The following is a 24,271-nucleotide window of genomic DNA, read 5'->3' on the forward strand; positions in this document are numbered from 1 at the left end:
TATATTGACTTTGAAAAGGCACCGATAACATGGCTATGGTGATCTTGAACAATGGCTCCCACACCTAAAAATTTTAATGCAGAGTCAAAAGCTGCAACAATATTCAACTTCAGTCCTGCATCATTTGGTGGCTGCCATGGAACACCTTCAGTTGGGTTGCATTGATAACTATTTTATTTTTTATATTTGAATGAGTCGCATTGATTTTTTTCATTATATTTTTATTTATTATAATAATTTTTTTAAGTATATAATGATTCTTTTTCTAAAAAGAAAATTATAATAATTTATTTTACTCTCATAAGTAATAGTCTTGCGATTAATTTAAGGCGTTTAATGAATGATTCTGCTATACCATTTTCTGTGTGTACATGAGCAATATGTTTTACTTTTATTCTTATTGACATACAATAATCATTAAACGCTTGTGATGTAAATTCACCAGCATTATCAAGGCAGACTGTCTTGATTGCATAATCTGGGAATTGTGCTTGTAATCGAATTATTTGAGCAAGTAATTTTATAAATGCTACATTACGAGTAGATAATAAGTAAACATGTGACCATCTAGTTGATGCATCTAACAATACCATAAAATATCTGAATGATCAACATGGTGGGCAAATAGGTCCACATATGTTGCCCTGAATTCGTTCAAGAAATCCAGGGGATTCAATTCCAACTTTTACTAGTGATGGCTTAATGATTAACTTTCCTTAAAAACAAGCAGCACATGAGAACTCATTGGATAGTAGAATTATTTGGTTTTTCAATAGATGATCATGAGTTCTCTATTATTCTACGCATCATTATTGAACCGGGATGGCCTAACCAGTCATGCCAAAGAATAAATAATTTTTTTTGGTTTATGAATTTTTCGTTCACAATAACATAAGTTTATATTGTATTTATACTTGTATGTATTGAAGACAGACCAGACACTTTTTCTAATATGCATTTTTTCTTAAAATAATAGATGTAATGCAAAGATACCCAATATTATTTTCATATATTGTCTCAATATGATGTCCATTACGACGTATATCTTTAAAACTTAACAGATTTCTTTTTGATTTGGTAGATAATAAGACATCTTCTATAATAATTTTTGTTATGGCTCTTTTGAAGTCTTCAATTAAACTTACAGTGTCTGATATTGACATTTGCCTATATTCTTAATAAATTTGAAAAATATTTATCGCTTCTAAGTATTGTATGAGTAGTTGCGTTATCCGCTAAACATATATCCTACCGTTATTTGTGGAATTATGTATATATAGGATGACAAATGTCCATTACTTGGTTATAGACTCGTGCTATAATGTATTATAATTTAGAGAAAAATAACAGAGAAGTGATGAGAATTTTCTTAATATGTTATTCGAGTGATCGATCTCTTATTTATACGCAGAGTGAAAGATCAAGAAACTAAAAAAAATATTAATTAAAATTAACAGTGATAAATAAAAAATTAGACAACTATATATTTATTAATATTTATAATATTACACAATATTTTAAGCAAATAAAACAGAAGATTATTCCTTATAATAAGAAAAGAGAAGATAATTAACATACATAACACTTATTGGAAAGCATATAAGATATTAAAACATAGTCTTTTATCCCATTTTTTGGTTGTCATATTAGGAGAAAAGCCAATGAAAATGTCAATGCTTGACAAAGTGTGCTCTATAATTAAATAAAGAATATATATATACGTATATGGTTGTTGGAAATTCCTTCCCTAGCCATTCTGTTGTGGTAAATAAAACATTTTATATTATAATAACAGTATTTTCCCCTAAAACGAAAAAAAATTGAAATATTCATTACTCATAATTTGATGTATTTCATTTTGACAAAAACACAATGAAAATAAAACTTGAATTTGAAATAAAAAATAATATTTTTAAAAATGAACAAGTAATTATATAGGAGAAGAGGAGGACAGTGCATGACCAGAGAAACCAATGTATATATATACGTAGATATTGTTAAGATGATGAATCATGCTTTCATGAGAGATCATATCATGCTGATTCTTACATATAGTTATATATTTCACTTAATTAAGACAAGCATGACATTGGAGTTTCTCCATCTTGTGCAGCAAACACCAAAAGAGCATGATAATATTCTTGTGTTTCAATGACAATGCCCATGTTATTATTTAAAATAATTCAAGAACGAAAATGGTGGCCATTTCACTAAATAATATTTAATTTTCACAAAATAATTAAAATATTTGCATAATATTCCATGATTAGTGTCACAAAGTAACCACCCAAAAGCCTTTTTTTGTTTGTATACGCGTAATTCTATTTCAATAGGTTATGATCTAACTGGCAGAGGGAAGTGGGGCAAGTGTGGTGGATCCCACCCATTTTTTAATTTTTTGTTTTTTGACACACTTTTTTAAATTATTTTATTTTAGAATGAAAAATAGATTTCCTTTCCTTATTTCGTTTCTTTAATGATTTTGTTATAATATGTTATAAACCAATTAACAAAGAGTAACTTTTTTCTTTTGAAAGAACTACCCGTTCATTAAGCAGACGAAAAGATGGGAACCACAAGGAGAATTCTCTAAGGTGTGACAGAGGATGAACTAGTAAGATTTAAGGCAATATTAGTTTCCAAAAGTTTCACTTAGTTGGAAGGGATAGACTACACAGAGGTGTTCTCACCTGTAGTAAAGTATAAGACCATTAGACTTATGTTGTCAATGGCAACTCAACAAGGTTTAGATGTGCAGCTTGATATCAAAACTATGTTTCTACATGGTAAGAGATCTACATGGAGCAATCACTTGGATTTCAAGTGGAATAAGATAGAAAAGAGTTTGTTTGAAATAATCCCTATATGGCCTTAAGCAATCTCCAAGAAAATGGAACAAGAGATTTAACAGCAATGTTCAGGAGATTAGTTTCACAAGGTCCAAGTTCGATCACTGTTTGTATTTTAAGCACCTAAAAGAGTCAACAATTGTGTATCTTCTACTCTGTGTAGATGATATATTAATAATGAGAAAAGACAAGGCGGTAATCAAAGGAATTAAAGATAAACTCAAGACAGAATTTGACATGAAGGAATTGGGACAAGTAAAGAAGATTCTTGATTTAGAAGTTTATAGATCCAAGAGTGATGTTGTAATACATCTAAAGCAAAAGAACTGCATTGTGAAGATCCTAACAAAGTTCAAATGCAAGATTCTAAGAGCACTTCAGTACCTCTTGGAGAACAATTCATATTAACCAAGGAGGAAAGCCCTATGACAACAGAAGAGAAAGAAGAGATGGAAGAAATTCCATATGCAATGGCTTTGGGATGTCTCGTGTATGTCATGGTTAGCACGAGACCTGATATTGCTCATGCTTTAAGTATATTGAGTAGGTTCATGTCAAATCCTAGAATAAACCATTGGGGGCACTCAAATGGCTCCTGAGATATTTGAGAGGGACATCAGATATTGAATTGACTTACAAGAGAGTTTTAGAGAAAATAACTTTGAAAGGATATGTGGATGCTAATTATGCATCAAGTCAGGATACTAGAAGGTCTACCACCTCTTATATTTTTCAAACTAATGGATAATTTGTGGTATTATTGTTGGGATTTTATGCCCTAAATAAAACTCATTTCAATATAATATGATTTGTTATCAATAGAAGATTAAAAGTCATTTATGTTTACATGTAGTTTTCAAGTTTATGGTTTAATATATAAATACTATTAAATCCAGATAATATAGTTATTCACAATTACAGTGATGTCAACACAGTGAAAGGTAATTGTGATTATATGCTTCAAAATATAATGTCCCATGATTCATTAGTGCACTGGATTTACATTGATGTGATAGTCAGCGATAAAGCTTACTTACACCTTGGAATTTGGATAAGTGTTATGTTCTTTCCAGAACATTGGCAAAGTATGCTAGTATCGGATGTACGGAGTATACATTGGACTGAGATTGATATTGATCTTGGTAAAGATATTATAATCTTACCGTTGTATCTTTCTAAGTCAATATCACTGGTTGATCTTAGATCAAAAGATCTTAATCTTGACATGGTTAGGTTCGATCTCAAGAGTGTTATTTGTGTTCTTTGAGTTGTTAGTTAAAGCCTACCATTTGGTTCGGATCACACGTACAGCTTGGGAGCATGATAGTATAATTGAGTGAGAGCACTAATCATAGATATGGAATCTATAGCTTCTATTTGGATATAGAAGTGAAATGATGATTTCTTTCGAGCTTGGTTTAATAGAAATAAATGGAAGAGTTCTTATTTCAGTGATTATATTAGTTTACTGAAATATCATTTATAGGAAGCTAAGTGTTTTAACGATAAAATACATTGAGGGGTGGAACGGTAAATTTGTCCCTACTTGATGTAAATCATCTATAGAGAATCTTTGATTATTTGGATTAGAACGATGATTAAATTTCATAGTTTTTCTATATCAAGAAACATATAGAGCATTCTATATAATTGAGAGTGCAATTTCAAATCTATAGTGGTGCAAGGAGGAATTAATAAGTTAGAAATTTACTTGGTAAATTCTAAATCTGCTTATTGGAAGCTCAGTTATATAGGCCCATGATCCTCATACTAGTTGAGACAATAATGCTTGTAAGACTCAATTAATTGATTTTAATTAATCAATTATAATTTTAAAATTAGACTATGTCTTATTTATGAATTTTCACTAAGCTATGGCTAAATTGTGAAGAAGAGAGATTTTAGGATTTATTTGTTAATTAAGAGACTTTATTAAGTATAATTAATAAATATATTAAATAAAAATTTTATTTGATAATTAATTTTAATTATTAAATAAATAGTTTTGGCATTTAAATGGTTGAATTGGAAAATATGGCAGTTGTGAAAGAATAGGATAAATAATTGAAAAATGGCAACATTGCAAGTCGTGGGCCCACATCCTATGGTCGGCCACTTATGCTTATTTTTACCATTTATTTATCAATTTTTAATGCCAAATAATTCAAACTTAAACCTATAAGGATTCTTATAAATAGATAATGATAGACTCAATATTGATAGTTGATACACTTAAGCCTTTCAATCAAATTTGAGCCTTCTTCTGTCTTCTCTCTAATTTTTGAATCCTTCTTCCTTCTCGTCTTCTTCAAAAATTCGAACCCTTATAGTGATAAAGTACATGCCAACGCATAGCAAGTTGGTACTCAATCATAGTGTGTAAGACTGTGAAGAATACAATCAACTGAAGGAGTGTCGGGCTCAGATCTTGATTATACTCCGCTGCAACCAATGTAAGGTTTCTTGAACTTTATATCTGTTTAAATTCTATTGTTTTGGAAATTTATGTTTAGGATGTTAAACAACATACATGGTAGTAGATTTAGATCCTGGTAAAATAATTCTCAACAATTATTCCTTAAACCCCCAACCAAGATTCAGTTAATTAGTTAGTTGTTCAATAACTAACTCAACTGTCAAATATGACAGCAATCATATTGGTTCCAATGGCCTATATGAAGAGGACTACTCATCTCACTTCATAACAAGAAGACTCAACCAAAAAAAAGGGGGAGAGATATAACACAGTAGAGAGAAAAGTTAGAGTGAGAAAGCAAGAGAGATATCAGAGAGAGAGAGAGAGAGAGAGAGAGAGAGAGAGAGAGAGAGAGAGAGAGAGAGCTTGGATTGAGAAATTGAATTTAGCAACATTGATGATTATGTTAGCTTCAGTTAGTGAGTTAATGGGATGGGTGTTGAGGGATTACACCATGGAAGATTCACTTTATTATTCCTATGTAGCTCCTGAAATTGATATATCTTATTCTCATCATATAAAGATTGGTGGCAGTGCTTTCAAACTAGAGCAGGACCAAGTTCACATTGAATTTAGATTCTGAACCAGTATAATTCTCGTGCATTGTTGTGTCTAGAAGCTATCTAAATTCATCTTTGTGTTTATGTTTTTGGTTTGATATGTGTTTGCTAGTTTTGTTCTTGATTTGTTTGTTTTGATTTTATCTTTATTTGTTTAATTGTGATCTTGAAGTTGTAATTACAGAGGTTAATTCCTTTATATCAGTGCTAAATTTCCTACAGCAGTAATACCAAACCTAGAAAATAATTACTCCCCTCACACTCAATACTTTTTTACAATAATTACACTCCTCAGTCCTCACACATACGTTTTTACATCCCCATCCTTCTGAGACTGTAAATCAATGATTCGGGTTAATATAGGGCATGTAGCAGCAACTATTTTATCTTCTTCCTATCAAACATAGCCTATTAATTTGTTAGATGAGAATTCGATTTCGAACTCCACCTCAACCGCTCATATTAAGAAAAATCTCTATCTCACTCAACTAGAGAGGATTGAGGATTAAAATGTAAGATTATAGGTGTGTTTGACAACACTTTTTTAATCAATTTTTTATTTTTTTAATTAGAAAAGTAAAAATATTTTTCAAAAACATGTTTTATAAAACTATTTTTACTTTTTAATTTTTTAATTAAAAATTAAAATTTTGAAAATTTTGAAAATAAAAATTCACTTTAAAAAAAATTTTAAATAGTTTTTTTTTTTCTTAAAAAATATTTTAGACTTTGATCCTAACCTGGACCTTGGGACCCTAATTCTGGCCTCGGCCCCAATCCCAAACATGGACTACGATCCCGGCTCCAAACCTGAACCTAGACCTAACTTAAATAAAAATTAAAAATAAAAATGAAAATGAAAATTATAGAGCACGATCTTTTCTATTTTTAAAATTAAAAAACAGAAGTAATTATAAAACATATTTATGTTTTTTAAAAGCAAAATTTCAAAAACGCAAAAATTTACTTTCATTTTTGTATTAAAAAAATTTTAAAACAAAAGTAATAGAAAACACCCTCTATATACGCAAACAAATCTTTCAATTCACAACACAGTCACTTTCCAAGTTCTATTTGACAAGGTGCTGGACAGTGTAAAATAACAAGAACAACAATCATGTCAATTTGACTTGAATTCTTTGTGAACAACGTGAATTGCATGTATTGTTGTAGAAAAAGTGTCCCAATCGTGTTGTGAAATTCCAATTATGGCATCCTACTCATCCCAATCAAAATAAATAAATAAATAAATATAAATCCAAACCAAAGTTCTCTATACCAAACCCAAAAAAAAAAAAATTAGTCGTTGAACCAAAAATTGACTTTAATTAATGCGACATACCATAAGATTGAGATGAAAACAGCTGAGTAGACCCCCTAAAATGACTCAAATTTACCTGATTCTCAACAATGGTTCAGTTTTTCTTACACGATTTACTGAAATTTATGTACGTTATATCTCTTTTTGTTTAAAGAATACAAGAGTGAAATTACGTATTACTGTATACATATTTCTTCTAAACTGTACCAAGACTTGAAAGTTTCTATATCTGACATCAAAAGTAGAAGCAAAAAGAACTGTACCCTTTTGAGAAACATGTTGAGAAGAATCACACCCATGAAGATCAAACCAATGATTTACTATCTTGCGGCATTTTCACCTTTCCAAGCTTTGATTTCATGGCCGAGTAACATCTGCGACTCTCACTTCTCAGCATTTGAAGATACAATGAGAATAAATAAGAAACTGATATAGCAGTGAGAATTTACACAACATTACGATGGAGATTCGCTAGGACTTGTAGCATTTCCTGCTCGAATCAATTCTCGCTTGAGGAAGATGGCATATAGAAGCTCATTCCAAGAATCGGGCACACCAGGCAAGCACCAGTGGCTGCAGTCTTGATGGCTGAGAGGGGCCAGTCCATTCTCGGCCCCTAAGTAATAAATTGATGGATGGCCATCCTTTCTCCTTGATGTCATTTCTGTCACGTTTAACACAACTAAATCCATTAACCGAGTTTTGTTCAATCGCTCTGCCAATACTTTAGCAGTAGTACTAAAATGTGATTCTGGTGAAATGGGAACTGAATCCAAATCAGGGAGTGTTTCCAAGTGACATCCGCCGCCAGTGTTCCATTCTCCACCTCTGATATAAAAAAATCTTAGTTAGAAATGAACCAAGTACTAAATGAATATCATGAATGAAATCAAAGAAGAAAAAGAACCTGAAATGAACAGGGGAATAGGTACGGAAGAAGACAGTAGTCTTGTTCAAATTCACTTGATCATCAATCCAATCGATCACGGTCTCGATTGATTTCCTGTAAGCAGTTTCAACACTCATATTCTTATTCACCTTCCCCACTTCCTGAAAGTAACTTCCCCTGCTCATACATAAGAAAAATAAGAATTAATCTGGTCTTCCCCACCAAAAACACTGCCCTGATTTGTCATAAACTTTATTTATAAATATTGATTTTGTAACTTACTCTCGTATAGTTTTCTCATAAATCCACCAATGGCCAGTGTTGAGAACCAAAACATCTGCATCTTTCCAATGTACAGAACTCCAGTCCATTTCATCCACTCTCATTGTGAATTTCACATCTGCAGCAGCACCAGCCGGAGGATGGCCTTGGACAACTAGAAATGGTGATCGATAGTATTCAATGGTGCAGTTGAACTCCTCAAACTTGAAGATCAAGAACCCCGAGTGCTTCGCAATTGGATTCCCGTTCACCTCGTAAATGGAAGACTTGTTAGGAACAGCAGCCGAAAGCATACATAGGAGGGATTCCCAGTGGTTCCTTCCCAATGAATCGCCTGCGAATACTAACCGCTTGTTCCTCAAGCTCTCTAACATCTTTGTTCCATTAAATCTAAATAAGACAGGCATTACACAACTCCAAATTAGTTTTCTAGTTGAGTACAGTTGCTCTATACAAATGTGTTTATAATAACAAATTGAACAAAAAAGCTCCAATAGTATAAAGCCATCAAATTGGTGAATCTCAATAACAAAAAAGCTCCAAGAGGCAATAATTGAAAGTTGAATCTCAATAACATAAAGCCATAAACAAATAGCACAGTAAACTACAATGATGACTGTTAAATAAAAATGAATTGAACAGAAAAAGAATAAAACGGTCATTTCTGGGCAAACGAAATAGAAAGAAGGGTAGAATGTTCACGAGTGCACAGTAGAAGTAAGACAGAATCAATCAACACACTCATCACGAGGGAAGAAAAGCTCGAAACTTTTGCTTGTTTTCTGCTTTTTATTAGGTGTTTTTTCAGTCATCCTCTTTCTGTTATTTGCTCTAATAACATGAACAAATATAGAAAAAGCTACATACATATCATATATATATTTATATAAAAAGACTCCCAAATGTTTGTTAAAAAGGAAAAATGAGAGCAAACCTGGGCAAGTTACAATCTTTGGGCTGCCAACGCCACTTGGTGTAGAAAGAATCTAATCTTCCATTTTCAGTACAGGCGAAACCTGGGTCTACAAACGAGCAATTTCGGGACTCATAGAGTGGATAACTCTCATCCCATACCCAACTTCCATCAAACACGTCACACTTGTCACCATCCTCATCAAGAAATCCCAGCCGTTCATTTTCACAAGAGGAAGATGATAAAGAAGATGAAGAAGACAACGATGAGTCATGCCATCTCAGACCAGTTCCACCAGAGCGAAGCTCTCTAGCCACAGTTCCGTAATCCAAGTAGAAGAAGCTGGTGATGAAGATAACAGTGACCAAAACGAACCCAAGAAGCCCAAGAGATGACTCAAGTGGGTTGAACCGCTTAAACTTCTTGAATAGCTCCAACTGAGTTGTTACTGCCTCATCCGACTCCTCTGATGAAGGAGAGCCCTTCCCCATTAACCTTTTCAGTAAAGATTTTTATTTTTTTGAGTGGTTTTGGGAATTGGGTTGTGATTTTAAAAATGTGGGTTTTGAAGAGTGAGCAGAAATAAGAGAAGGGTTTCTCTTTTCTCTTATTATTCTGATAAGAACAAAGATTAGAGATGGCATTAATGGCTGAAAAGCTAGTTTCTGAATAATGGTATTTTATATTTTGGCCCGCTAACTAAATACAGATGAAATTAAAGCAAGAAAATGAAATCACTTCAATGTTCATTCATTCATAGCCTTCGGTTTGTTTATTCACATTAATTGGTTTTCGTGAGAGAAAAATAGGGCCGGGAGAGAGAGAGAAAAAAAAAGAAAGATTGATGGAGAAAAAATATGAAAGCAAAGCAATCAAGCATATTCATTTCAACTTTATTTTGAAAATTAATTAAATAATTAAGTAATGAAAAAGTAGTCAAAAAAAAAATCTGCTTTCCTTCGTGGTCCTGTGTCCATTATAATATAAATAAATAATCGGTGGGTCTATTATTTGGTTAAAATTGCATTTTTTTTTTTCGAAAGAAAAGAAGGCTAAAATTTAGTGGCTTAACTCAAAGTAGAAAGAGATTAGAAGAGATGAGTGAGGAAGAGGATTGGGGTTTGTTGGCATACTAAAAACCAAAACTGTTCTTAACACAGAAACCATGAATACTCTGAAAAGACAGATTTGAGTTGGAGAGAGAGAGAGAGAGAGAAAGAGAGTGAATGAGTAAAAGATAGAAAAGGGTTTTGGTTTGTACTTTTATGGCCTCTTTGGTCGTGTGAACGTGGGCTTACTGGAGAAGTGGCTCAACTCAACTCAAGTCTGAATAATAATATTAAAAAAACAAAAATATAATTTTTTTAATTTCATTTAAAATATATAAATATATAAAATCACACCACAACGTTTAATAATTAACAAAATCTTATTATTGGGCTAAGATTTAGTTGCTAAATACAAATTACTTACACACGAGTGTAAGAAGAAATTACATTCTACTTTATTTTACTTATTTTAATTTTATTTTTATTTTTATATTTTTTTTCAATATAACCACTTTTATATAGATAATATCCTTATTAGATAAATTATATGCTAAACTTAATTAAAGAGTGAAAGTATATTAGACAACTCACTCAAAAGAAGTGGATATATTTTTAATAAAATATTATATGAGAGTATTTTTTAATTTATCTCTACAAGTAATATGAGACAAATACACATATAAAATTTTCATTTCAATAAAATTACATCAACCATAACATTTATCTGATTATTAAAATCTCAACCTGAAATTAAAATTGGGGAATTAGCTTATATACTATTTTTTAAAAAAAGAAAAATTACGGTTTGGGTTTTAAAGTGGTTGCAGCGCTAGTTACAATAAGAGTTTTTATACGATTTCTTGTTACAATTTAGATAGCAGCGCTTGTGTCAAAAAAAAAAGATAGCAGCGCTAATTGCAATAGGGGTTTCTATGTAGAATTTTATAAAAATACAAAAAAAAAAAAACAAAAACTATTTTGAAGTGTAAAAATAAAAAATTTCAATTAATTTTAGTAAATACTAAGCCTAATTTAAACATTACTAAAGTCTAATATAAACATCACATATTATTCATTATTCGCACCACATATTACTCTCCCCAAAAATAACATTGGGAGATTCTACAATGCACCCCCTTGAAAGGGATGTACTGATGCACCTTTAACTTGTTTCGGCATCTAGAAGAATTTTTTAGTCTAATTTTTTTTCATATTCATGTACGTTATAGCTTTTTAAGGTATCCTACAAAATTTTAAAAAATTCGGAATAATTTACAATATAGAAAATAATGTTCAAATAGTTTATTTTACACGCGTATAAAATAAAATAGTCACGCGTGCAATACACTGTTTGAACATAGTTTTCGGCGTGTTAAACTTTTCTAAATTTTTTAAAATTTTACAGGATATCTTAAATAACTATAACGTACATGACCATGAGAAAAAATTTGACTAAAAAATTATTTCAGATGCTACAACAGATAGGAGTGCATCAATATATTTATTTTAAAAGGGTATATTGTAGAATTTTCCGATAACATTTATCTTATTACCAAAAGAAAAATATAATTAAAACTGACATAAATAAATAAATTAACTTATACAAATAAATTAAATAATAACAAAAAATAAAACACCGCACCCGACAAACATGCTGCTGCGGTGAGCCGGTGATTACTACTGATTGAAAATTTTGAAATTATATATTTTGGAACGTAGTGAAGTTTGTTTTTTATTAATTGGTATCCATTATAATTAATGGCATGTTGAGAATTAAAGTAAGATATTTTCTTACATTTATTTACTTATATTATTAATATTATATAAAAAAATAATATAAAATATATAATGATAATTTTATCTTTTAAAATATATCTTACAAAATAAAGTAAACAAGATAAATACTTTAACTCAAAAAGACAATTTAATCAATTTAAACATTTTAATTATGTTTTCTAATAAAATAAATAAGATAAATCATTATTATTCCAAATCTAAAAAATTTTAGTGAACAACATATTACAAATATTGATTCTGGTTATTTTTCTTTTATTTTGTTATATTTCTCCATTAATTTATTTCAATTCTAAATACTGTATAGTAAACGTGTCATAAAGGTAGAGGATATTCAATCCAATCTAATTGAACCGAATTACAATATTTAGAATTAAATATTTAAATAAATTGGATTGTAATATGTTGAATTCAATCCAATTCAATCTAAGTACAAAAAATTAATTGAGAACTCACAATTAAAATTCCCTTATGGCACGTTTACCATACAGTTAAAAGTTAAAAAAAATTAAGTACAAAAAGGGTAGAGGACATTCAATCCAATTCAATCTAAGTACAAAAAATTAAATATTTAATTAATTACAATTAGAAGTTAAAAGTTAAATTCTAATTGGATTGTATCGTAATTGAATATCAAGGAAAACTTACAAAAATACTAGAATTTGAGTTAACTTTTACAAAAATATTGTCACACGAAATTTTTTTTGAAAATACTGTGTTTTTATAAAACACCAGTAAAACACAAAACAGAACAACTCAAAATAACAGTAGAACAACAGTGAAAATTTAACACAGTATATTGCAATATGAAACTTATAAAAAAAACACAGTAAAAAAGTAAAAAATACTGCCTATTTTTGTAAAAAAATGGTAAAAGTTAGTATATCATGTAAATTTTTCAATATCAATTCTAAAATCTAATTAAGTACCGATCCAATCCAATTACATTTATATACATTAAAAAATTATTTATATTGATTTATATAATAAAAAGTAATAAAAAATAAAATATATATTAATTATATTTTTAGTAGATATTTTTGGTTGAATTTATAACATTTAGTAATTCAATGTATTTATTTTAATGATATTTATATTTTATTACTTGGTAATTTTGTTATTTTAGTTACTTCAAACATTTAGTTACATTACGCTTGTAAAATTGATATTTTTAAGAAGTATTAAACTTAAATAAAAGGTAATATTTAGTTTTTACGTATTTTTCTTCATATTTTTAAGTTAACATTAAAAATTAGGTGTGTAATTGGATATCCAATTAAAAAATTGATCCAATCTAATTAGTAATTAGATCGGATTGGATTGGATTTTGATGTCTAATTGGATTGGATCAGATGATGATTTTTCAAATCTAACTACTAATTGAATTGGATCGGATGATGATTTTTCAAATCTAATTACTAATTGGATTTGATCGGATGAGGAAAAAAATGTTGGATTGGATCGGATGCCCAGCCCTAATTCTAACCCTTATTTTATTAGAAAAATTACACCAAATATGAGATTCTACAAAAAGTTTCATAAGTATGGCATTTTTAATTTTACCACCCTTATATGACATTTGTTCAAATTTAAGGTTTTTTATGGCATTTCATTTGCCACTTTTTTGTAAATTTAATTTTCAAATCCCATATTTTAAGTTTGTGTATTCAGCCTAATTTTTATAAGGTTATCCCCAATTTTTAAAGGGTAACTAAATAATTTTAAATCTTTTTTTTTGCAATCTGATTTTTATGGTTTTTTTAAAAAAATATAATTTTTAAAATTAAAATAGGAGTTATCTTTTCATGTTCTGTATGTAATGAGTACCTTTATTTCTCCTTCACCATTGTTATTGTTCTCTTAGTTGATATAACTTCATGTATAATATTGGCATCCCCATTTTAAGGTTTTTTATCTCTCTCTTTTTTTCTCTGCATTCCTCTTCTATATATAATACGCCTACTTCATCTTCTTTTTCCTTTTATTTTTCTTCTTCTTCTTAGTGAACTGCTACTGGATTATTTTCTTCTTCTTGCCTAGCGTCGACATTGTTCTAAAGTCATCGGCGACAACCCATTCCATTTTGGATTGTGTTCTAGTTTTGACGTGCTCTAAAGTGCGTGTCTCTTTATTATTATAATTTTTTTTTGCATTATTCTTCTTTTTTAATAGCTAAGGTGAATAGTTGGTTTTGTTGTTTTTGTAGCTAGTTGAGGGTTAGTTGATTGATGATTTTGTTTGAACCTTTTTTGTTTTAGGGTGTTGGTATTCATGAGAAGAGTTCTTTTATTGTGTATATATATATACTAGTTAAAAGTTACGTGCCGAGGCACGTAAATATTAGTTTTATTTAGAGTTTAGTTCTTTGTTGTTTTATTTAGATTGTATCTAAATGTATAATTATGCGAATGATTTGTTTTATTCAATCCAATCTATTTTTTCATTTTCGTTGTAGAACATAAGTTTCTTATTACATAAATCACACGACATGTAATAAAAATCTTGGTTGATGTTTTTTAATATGATTTCAGCTTCAATCCAATAGTACGCTTTCTGAAAAAAAAAAAATTAAACTATATATAATAAAATATTTAATATTATATTAATTATAAAAAATCAATGATATTTAATTAAGAAGCACAATATATCAACATATTGTAAACATATTGTAAAGAGAAGGAAGATTACAAGAATTTCTACCATTGACGTTGTTGGATCAATGTGATGAAACCAATAACAAACACAACAAGGATGGATGAAGCATATATTCTAAGCCTTACTCTATCACAACCACAACAACAACAAGTGACGCAAACCAATGATAATGCATATAGTAGTGAAATTAAATCAGTAGAAGAATGTGAAAAAAGTATTGGCATTACTCTAGATGATGATGATTAAAATGCAACTACACTAACTGAACAAGACTATGCACGTATTCCTAGTAGTGGCGGTGTAGCTTGCTATATACCAAGCCTTCCTCTATCACAAATACAACAACAACAAGTGCCACAAACCAATGATAATGCATATAGTAGTGAAATTAATTCAGTAGAAGAATGAGAAAAAAGTATGGGCATTACTGTTTAAAGGGTAAATTATAGGCAAATCTGAAAATTAGATATGCCATTGTCAGCATTATCCACCTAAATTCTAAAAATAGTATTTTCTTTTTCTCTAAAATATAATATATCAACTAATTATCAAAAGAAAACATACCAATAATAGTATATGCACTTGTCATAATTATGTACTCAATCCCAACAATTAGAACCTAATAATATTAATATCAAAAGATCAGAATCAACCATCAAAAGAAAGTATATGAGCAATTGAAAAAACTAAAAGCAAAGAATGAAGAAAAGAAACATATGAAATGAATACCAAAAAAAAAAAGGAAATAAAGGAAGAGGAGGAAACTTGGAAAAGAAAGCCATTGAAATCGTTGGTATTGCTTAGATTACAAAAAAAGTCAGCAACCTTTGATGTCAGATAGAAGAAAGCTAACGTTCACGTCCAAGGGCAAATTATAGGCAAATTTGATATTATTGATCACTTCCCATCGTTATGTTTAGAGGCATATTATTGTGGTATCTTTCTGTACTCAATAAAAGGCTAAAGGCCGGAGGATATATGATTTTCCACCAATAAATGTACCACTTTAACTCTTGTACAATGTAAGTATACTACTGTCTGCACCAATATATACATTACATATAAATAAATACAATGTGTAATGTAGTCATTATATAGTGATTACATATATTAAATTCATATGGGCTTAAAAATTAAAGAAGCTAAAAACACACTGAAACCAAGCTTGATCGGGTGAATTACCTGTGAGAGAGATTGAAGTTGGCCATGTTGTAAGGGGAAAACAGAGTGATCCTTTTTGGTGAAGTGACTTTCGCCATTGGAGCTGGTGCGGTGGTGCCTATGCACAATTAAAATGAATGCTGAGAGACCAGAGTATATATAAAAAGTAAGACTGGTATTAATAGACTATTTTATCATATTCGGCCCCTCCATTTATAAACAAAGTGAGGTCTATCAAAATAATCATTAAGGAAACAAAAAAATTGTAAAATGAATGCGGAGAGGTCTACTCTCAATTATTGCTCATCCAAAAATATATATATAAACCCATCTCGGAATTTCATCAAACAGCAAGAGTGCATGGTTGATACAAAAATCAGAGTTGTATATAATATATATATATATATCTCTAATAACTAAAAACAACAACAATAACATATATGAGTTTAATAAAACTATATCTTTGCAAAATCTCATATCGCAATATATATGGCTTTAATGAAAGCTGGTGTGATGGTGCGGTGTTGGAGACCAGAGTCCCTTCAGTGATGAGGAATCCACCTTGGGTGGATCTTTGCGTGTAGTACTCAGCCAAAGCTGGCCCATGGATTCCATTCAAAGCTCTGCATCTAGTCATGGGCGCAAGCACCACCCTACAAGCCATAACAGAATCTCATAATTACTCCAAATTCTCATAAGAAAAATTACTCAAAATACAAATCTCTAAACCCAGAAAACATAATTAAACACTCCCTTCTCCTCCCCAAATTGATCGGGTTAAAGAAGCTAAAAAAAAAAACACTGAAACCAAGCTTGATCGGGTGAAGAGTTAGAGAGCTTGATCGGATTAAGAACCCAAATGGTTTTCAATCATCGACTCCAATTGAGAGTGAGAATTTTTTTTCTTCTTCCATGCCTCCAATTGTTATTCTTTGTAAACGAAAGTACGGATTAAGAACCCAAACCATATTCATGATTATGATCCTCTAATGACAAGCAATGGTTATCAATCGTAGAACAAATCGTAAGAACCTAAATGGTTTTCAATCGTCATTGAGAGTGAGAAAACGATTAAACGAAAAAAATTCAAAAATTGGGAATATCCGGTTTGTTAGAGAGATATGTGGCTAAGATTGTTTAATTTTTTGGTTTAATTATTGGGTTTATTTATTTGTTAACGGCAAATTAAACCTATTAACATCGTTAAATTTAACAGAATATTCTTTTATTTTTAAGTATATTCTGTTAAACCAAGAAATGCCGTTAAATAGGCACTTTTAATATATAAAGATATATATATATATGGGTGACTATACAATGGTTACATTTTTATTGTAACCATATGGTTACATTTTTCCTTTAACCTGTAATAGCAGGTTACTAATAGGTAGACTTTCCTTTTTTAGATTTAATTAATTATAATTAACTATTTTCTTAAAATAATTAATTAAATAGTAGACATTCCTTTCTTAGAATTATTTAATTATAATTAACTATTTTCTTAAAATAATTAATTAAATATTTAACAAGACCTCTTTTAGCAATTAATGTTTATATTTAAATCCTTACTTGAATTATTTTAATAATTAAGCCATTTAATTATAATATTTACAATAAAATTTATTTATTTTTACAAAAATTAAACTTCTTTTGACACAAATTAAAATTCTCTTCTTATAATAAATTTTTAAATAATTAATTATTTTTAAGTAATATTTAATTATTTTGTTACAATTATATGAACTAAGTATGAGACCTCAAGCTAATCAATCAATAACAAGTGCAGCTATTTTTTTTTCTAAAAAATCCTTCAACTTATTTTATTTTTTATTTTTTAAATATTTGAATAAAAAATTAAATAATTAAGTGTAATAATTTAAAATTAAGATTACAAGTATAATAAAATTTAAATTATGAAATTGTATGTGTATAATTTTAAATTATAAAAAGTTTTGCTATAAAATTTTAAATAATTTAAGTATAAAAAAATAAATTGCTAAAAAATCCTTATATAGTAATAAATTGCAAAAAATTATTAATAATTATAATTAATTTAATTTTAAAATATAATTAATCTTTTTTTTTTTTGAAGGAAAATATAATTAATCTTAATTAAGGTTTTATAAGGAAATAAATGATTAGGTTACTTTCAGGTTACAAGTTATTTATTATTTATTTTTATTTAATTTTCAAATTAATCGCAACCATTTAATAGTAATCCAATGGCTTAAAAAAATGTAACCATGATGGTTACAATAAAAATGTAACCATTGAAACCTCTTCCATATATATATATGTATATTATTGTATTTAGTTTCTCTTATAAAAAAATAAGTGTTATAAGAGAGAGAGGAATCATGTAATGGAATGAGGGCTTATAATATTTTTTTGATTGCTTTTGAAAGTTTTAATATCTCTGAAAGCTAAGTAATTGAACTAAAATGCATATTAGGAAGAATTAAGATAAGAAAGCTAAATCAATGAACACCAGAATTACAAGCTTCCTCTACATTAGAAACACATTCCTACCAAGTAGTGCTTGGGTCCCCAAGAATCGGGTAAAGTAACATCCACTATAAAATCAATTCAATTACATACACCAGTTCCAATTTTACAAATCAAACTACATAATCTGAAATGACTTTACACGATGTTACCTAATTTTTGAACACAATCAAGATAACTGATCTAAGCACACTTAGATCCAAGAAAATAAGCTCTCCTTGCTTCTAAGTTCTAACAAGCTGAAGATCCTTCAGCAGTTCAGTCTGAACTCTCCTCGGACAACGCAGATTCGAACTCCTTCTTCAACCTCTTGAAGATTCACTGAGTTTTTCATTTGCATATAACACAGAAACACCAGAGAAATATTTTTCCCTAGCAGAGCAATAATCAAAATTGATTCTATCAAATATGAGAGTTAGTTAGAAAAGGCAACAACAGAATATTGTATACTCATTTGAAAACAAAACAGCTCGGCTAACTAACCACCCCAGCTGAATCCAACTGGCACTGACTTATACAAGAAAGGAATATAAAAGGTGAAAGCTGACATGGAAAACAATAAAAATCACCAAGACAAAACAGATGAAATTGATGACAATTTAGATGACCAATGTAAATAGCTAAGACAACAAACATGGAAAGTCAGAAAACTGAACAAACAAGGAACCACATAACTTGCCATACACAAACTATTGCACTTACAATCTCCCCCTTGGCAAATTATGATCAACGACCATGCACAAAATACAAAGAAAGACACAATAGCAAAAACACACAAAAACCAACAAAAGACTAATCCAACAAACAACAAGGTAAAGTTTGGCAAAAAGAAGCACAACCAACCAGTCAAAAGTCCAAGCACAAAATATGGACAATGTGAACAGTCTTTATACAAAAAATAAAGTACTTAATCTCCCCCTCGATGACCATAATTATTCGCTGCTAGAATTGGCAACAAGAGAGGCAGCAAAGCCATGTACCATGGTAACATCACCAACAGGAGCAGAAGATTGAGCAGCATTCGATGTCTCCCCCTAGACATTGGCTGTTGTGGAATCATTCTGACCACGTACACTAAGTTGCTCCCCCGGATAGCAGCAGTAGTAGATCCAGTTTGACCATGAGCAACATCTTGCTCCCCCTCAACATCAGTAGAAACTGTCTTTTCTTCAGCAACAACACTACTAGAAGGACCATGATCATCACCCACAGAAGATGGGTGAAGTGTAGATTTAGGAATGAAGAAAACATGGCCAGCAGTGCAGATGGATATTAAATAAATTTTATTTTTTTAGTGATTTTATTATGAAATCATGAAAATTAGGTTGGACTAAATTAATGTTTATGATGTATGTTGGATTATTAAGTTTTAAATTATGTTTTTTTATATATTTTTTTCTTTTAAATGAAATCAACTTAAATGGTAGCTAAAATAAATTGGATGGATCCATTTCAATCCAATAAAAAACCAGTCAATGCATCCAATGGTTGGAATCGATCCAATCCAATACATCCATTGGATCGGATCAGATCGGATGACTCAATTCGATTGGATTGGACCGGATGACAAAATTTAATATCCAATAAATAATTAGATTGGATCGGTTGAGTCTAAATCCATTGAATATGATTCAATAAACACCTCTACACAAAGAAGAAAGTGTAGACATTAATTAGAAGGAAAAGAAAGCTGATAATGAAAGATATATTTTTGACCAATAATTAATTACTTTTGCAATTTTAAAATACTTTGAATTTTATTAAATTAGTTTTGAAAGTTATTAAAAATAATTAAAATTATTTTGACCAATAGAAGTATGCCATGTACACACATTAGCAATTCTAGTTGGTATCATAATTGGCATTTAACTATAACATTTAATACATACTTTAAATTTGCAAACAAAAGGAATTTTATCACTAAAATAAAAAAGAAAAATTAAAAAAAAAAAAAAGATTAAATGTATACTAATTGAAACTTATAAGAATTTAACCGCAAATTTCTCTTAAAAAAAAATTAAGAAACAATTATAAATAATCCATCACGTATTAAGATGAAGATGATGTCGACATTTTAAAGAGACGATATCTTAAATTTGTAAATATTAGTACTAGAAGAGCCAATATTGGCATTACGGGTTAACAATAACGATATTCCCAAACTAATTAAAATAAATATAAAAATGCCTGTAGTACATCAAAATGGGACCAGAAACAAGTGCCACCAATTCATTCAACTGGTTGAAATCCATACTTGGAATATTAATATGCAAGAACTTTTCTATTATAATCAACTAAACCAAAATTTGAATTCACATCAGAAGAACACATACAGGGACAACTTGGTTAGATATATCATACATGTGTAGTATAAGGAAACATGTTAAAATAAGTAGGCATTTATTTTCATAGTACACAGTACCAAAACGTTATAAATGCAGTAATGCCGCATAAGATGCAGAGTCTATCCAACCTGCTTTCATTTCTCATCTTATCCTCTTTCAACTGATCCTGCACTTTCGAGTACAAATGACAAGATTCGAGGACTTCGCTGTAGTTTTTACTCCTACGGCAACTTAGTGCCTCCTTTAGGATAAGTAAACTATTCCTTCCGTTGACGTGAGAACCTTCCATATCTTCCAACTGCATGCTTACCTCTGTTAACTTAAGAGTTGTCTGAATACCCTCTCCTTCTGTTTGAACCACTCTAAACTTCGTACTGAGTATGCATTCCACTACTTGACGAGGAAGAATGTCCTTTGCAGGAAGTATGGATCCAAAGCGTATTACAAAGTCTCTGTCGGTTGGCCAGTGCCTTTGCCCGCCAAGAGCGCTCCAGCTAGCAAAATTGGCAGCTTGCTTCATTTTTTTGTTTACAACAATCCAACTAAGTTGGAGCCCATCACGAAGCTCCTGCCATAGTTTCCCGTCTTTTCTTTCTCTCTCCAAAGATGTAATTGGTGGCAAACCATCAGAAACTGAAATTATAACTTCACCATAATCATCATCATCTCTTGCTGCATAAGTGAGCAGATCAATCCGAAATGGGCAGTTGTAAAACCAACCATTGAAGCTATTTGCATTTGGAATGTCCCATAAAACTTTTGAGCAAATTGTTTTCTCCTTATACCTTATATCCACAATAGAAATAAAATCTGAAGGAGAAATACTCTCAACTTCATCCATGTCACCGTAGTATTCAGTTTCGGTCCATTCTTCTGGATACTCGCGAAATTCATTCATTTGGTATTCAGAAACTTCCTTATTTACAATAAGAGGAAAACAATCTGCATAGAACTTTCTGAATCCACCAATTGAAGATATCAAATATTTGACATCTTCCCTATTGGTTGAAGGCCACAAAGAAGAACACACATCTTCCCATAATTTCTCTTCTCTTGAGATGGAAGAGAAGGCAGCACAAGTGCATGCTGCACTAGCCAAAGTGGGTCCATCAAGACGCCTCAATATATCATAAAAAATATCTGTGCTCAACGACCTCATGCAGTCCACTGGTGCAACTGATGTACCCATGGATCTCAGGATCTAAAAAACAAAGCACAAACAATTTTCTTTTTTATGTATTTCAAAGGATAGAGTAATATCAAACAATAATTCAATAGAGAGAGATAAACTTCATGGACAATTTGTCTTCAAGTAAGTGATTATCACTTAATCCTACAAATTCATAACATTAACTATGAAAAACTTATGAAGGAAAATGAAAAGAAATAATCTGATAAATTTCTAACATTAAATATTAAAAATTATTAAGGAAATGGAATAAGATCTACATGAATCTAAATATGGCCAAACCTTGAAATATCTATTCATATTCAGTGCCAACAAGACTAAATACTACTTGAATTGAGAGAGAGGAAAATTAATAAAAAAACACGGCTAGTATTGCTAAATCATAAAACTTCATAGAAGATAAAAAAAGACCAACTATATCTTCTTAATAGAATGAATGCATTGGTATGACAATATCCTAGAGGAACATCTTCGTGATTCTCAGCCACTGTCTACACAAATCAACAAACAGAATTCAAAGAAAAACAATCCATTATAGCATACAGACAAGCTCCATGCATGTTCACTCAAAAAACCAAAATTGCTTCAAAAGAGAATCATCACAATGCACTTGTGACAGACAACATATAAGATACAGAAACAAACTAAACAAAAAAAAATTGTTTCATCAAAGCCAAGAAAGTTAGAAATTCAAATAACAAACCAGCACTTCACTAATCCCACTTCAGTAATACTCCAAAAATCCTATTCCTCTACTAATACAATCCACAGTTAAAGTAATTAGAGAGAGAGAGAGTAAAATAATAACCAAGTCTTTAAATTATTTTTTTAAGAAGAAAAAGAAGGGAACAAGAAAATAGTGTTTCAGTTTTAAACATCAAAAGAAAATACACTTCAAACCGATTGAGAATATCTATTTAGACAGATACCAATGTTGTCTTAAAAAAGGGTAATGACTAATCACCAAACTTTGTGCATAAACAGGCCATATCAAAAAACATATACATAAATCGTATCATGTGCAATGTTTGATTAAAGTTTAATGGAGCCACATCCCCTAGATGATTGGAACAAGCAGATTTATAGCAATGGTGTGAGAAATCTCAAAAAAGAAAAACAGAATTGACAAACAGCCTATTTATCAATAAGAAAAAGGGGCTAAAATATTATTTGGTAAGAGAACATAAAGTATAAAGTAAATTAATCGAGAAACTGAGAATATAGCTTGCGAAATAACAGACTTAGGCAAAGAGTACAGCGCTGGTTCCCTTGCAAAGTACGGTCACTAAATCATTGAAAAGTGCTTAAAACCCAATTTTGGATTACAAAAAACAGTTGTGTAAGTAGTTAATATGAGGATTTCAATGACGGCTTAAACAAAATAGAGGAGTTTTTTAAGAGAAATGATCTAAAGAATGAAATACACAATCAAATGTTCCACTAAATGACTTATTAAGAAAATTAGCAAAATTTTTGTGGTGACTGTTCTACAAGAATCAAAGAGGTCGGACTAATTGGAAAGACTTAAACAACTCCAAACAAATCAACAAAGCAAAAAATAAAATAAAAATAAATCAACTGCCCAATAAACAATTAAGCAAAATAAACAAAAAGGTTTAAAGTAACTGAGAAAAGATGAAAATTGATTAGAATTCGAACCTCACTCATAGATTAGCCATTAGCACAGTAGTAGCAAGGAGCAAAAAGTCCTTTTCATCGAAGCCCCTTTTTACTTTTGGATGGTACCAACTACCAATAACAAAATAACTCAGAAGAGGAATCTAATGGTAACCCAGCAACGAGAAGGAGTACTGAAACTAAGACCAAATACGAAGAAGAAGAAGATGATGATGAATTCTGGGTTGTGGCAGATAATAAAGGGAGGGTGGGTTCACGAGTCACTTTCTACTAAAGTTAGAAGCTTTTCTTGGACACCGTAGGCATCTAATATGTTTTGGATTTGGCAGAAAACAATAAGCTACCAGATTAAAAGAAAAAACGAAAAACAAATGGCTTTGTTTCTTATCTTTCAATCACCATACATAGGTATGCCACCTAATTATCACATTTATTAAATCGGACCAACCTCCATGGCTTTACATCTGTACCCGTGTATCTTCAAATATCTTTCACTATTACAACTTATTTTATATGAAATAATAAAAATGTTATATTTTTTTAATTGTATTTTCTTTGAATCATAGATCAGGTGATTTGAACAATACACCTAAAATTATTTTTCCAAAATATAATAGTAATATGTTGTTCAACCTTCAATATTTA

At 30.2% G+C, this 24,271-nt stretch overlaps 2 protein-coding genes and 1 long non-coding RNA gene across 3 annotated transcripts; all 3 read right to left on the minus strand.

Annotated features, from left to right (window-relative positions):
- Positions 1-7,254: 7,254 nt before the first annotated feature.
- LOC115703528 (protein trichome birefringence-like 11) lies at positions 7,255-10,487 on the minus strand. The gene is made up of 4 exons (XM_030630785.2): positions 9,312-10,487; positions 8,378-8,767; positions 8,114-8,272; positions 7,255-8,034 (listed from the first exon to the last, which is right to left on the minus strand). The coding sequence occupies exons 1-4, from the start codon at positions 9,779-9,781 to the stop codon at positions 7,662-7,664; spliced, it is 1,392 nt and encodes a 463-aa protein (XP_030486645.2). The 5' UTR covers positions 9,782-10,487; the 3' UTR covers positions 7,255-7,661.
- A 5,047-nt stretch (positions 10,488-15,534) lies between these two features.
- Positions 15,535-17,064, minus strand: LOC133032469 (uncharacterized). Its single transcript, XR_009685101.1, has 2 exons — positions 15,971-17,064; positions 15,535-15,826 (listed from the first exon to the last, which is right to left on the minus strand). It is a non-coding gene; the product is annotated as an uncharacterized LOC133032469 (long non-coding RNA).
- A 3,595-nt stretch (positions 17,065-20,659) lies between these two features.
- On the minus strand, positions 20,660-24,258 carry LOC115703501 (F-box protein At2g27310). The gene is made up of 2 exons (XM_030630784.2): positions 23,648-24,258; positions 20,660-22,000 (listed from the first exon to the last, which is right to left on the minus strand). The coding sequence occupies exons 1-2, from the start codon at positions 23,654-23,656 to the stop codon at positions 20,861-20,863; spliced, it is 1,149 nt and encodes a 382-aa protein (XP_030486644.2). The 5' UTR covers positions 23,657-24,258; the 3' UTR covers positions 20,660-20,860.
- Positions 24,259-24,271: the final 13 nt, after the last annotated feature.

Source organism: Cannabis sativa, chromosome X (assembly GCF_029168945.1).
Source record: "Cannabis sativa cultivar Pink pepper isolate KNU-18-1 chromosome X, ASM2916894v1, whole genome shotgun sequence".
In the NCBI taxonomy this organism is placed as follows: domain Eukaryota; kingdom Viridiplantae; phylum Streptophyta; class Magnoliopsida; order Rosales; family Cannabaceae; genus Cannabis; species Cannabis sativa.

What these genes read in the sequence shown, in the direction of transcription:
- LOC115703528 (XM_030630785.2), bottom strand. Translation starts at nt 9,781, where the DNA reads ATGGGGAAGGGCTCTCCTTCATCAGAGGAGTCGGATGAGGCAGTAACA. An exon ending in TATGAGAAAACTATACGAGA is followed by an intron (nt 8,273 to 8,377) that starts GTAAGTTACAAA and finishes ATGTATGAGCAG; the next exon opens with GGGAAGTTACTTTCAGGAAG. An exon ending in TATTCCCCTGTTCATTTCAG is followed by an intron (nt 8,035 to 8,113) that starts GTTCTTTTTCTT and finishes TTTTTATATCAG; the next exon opens with AGGTGGAGAATGGAACACTG.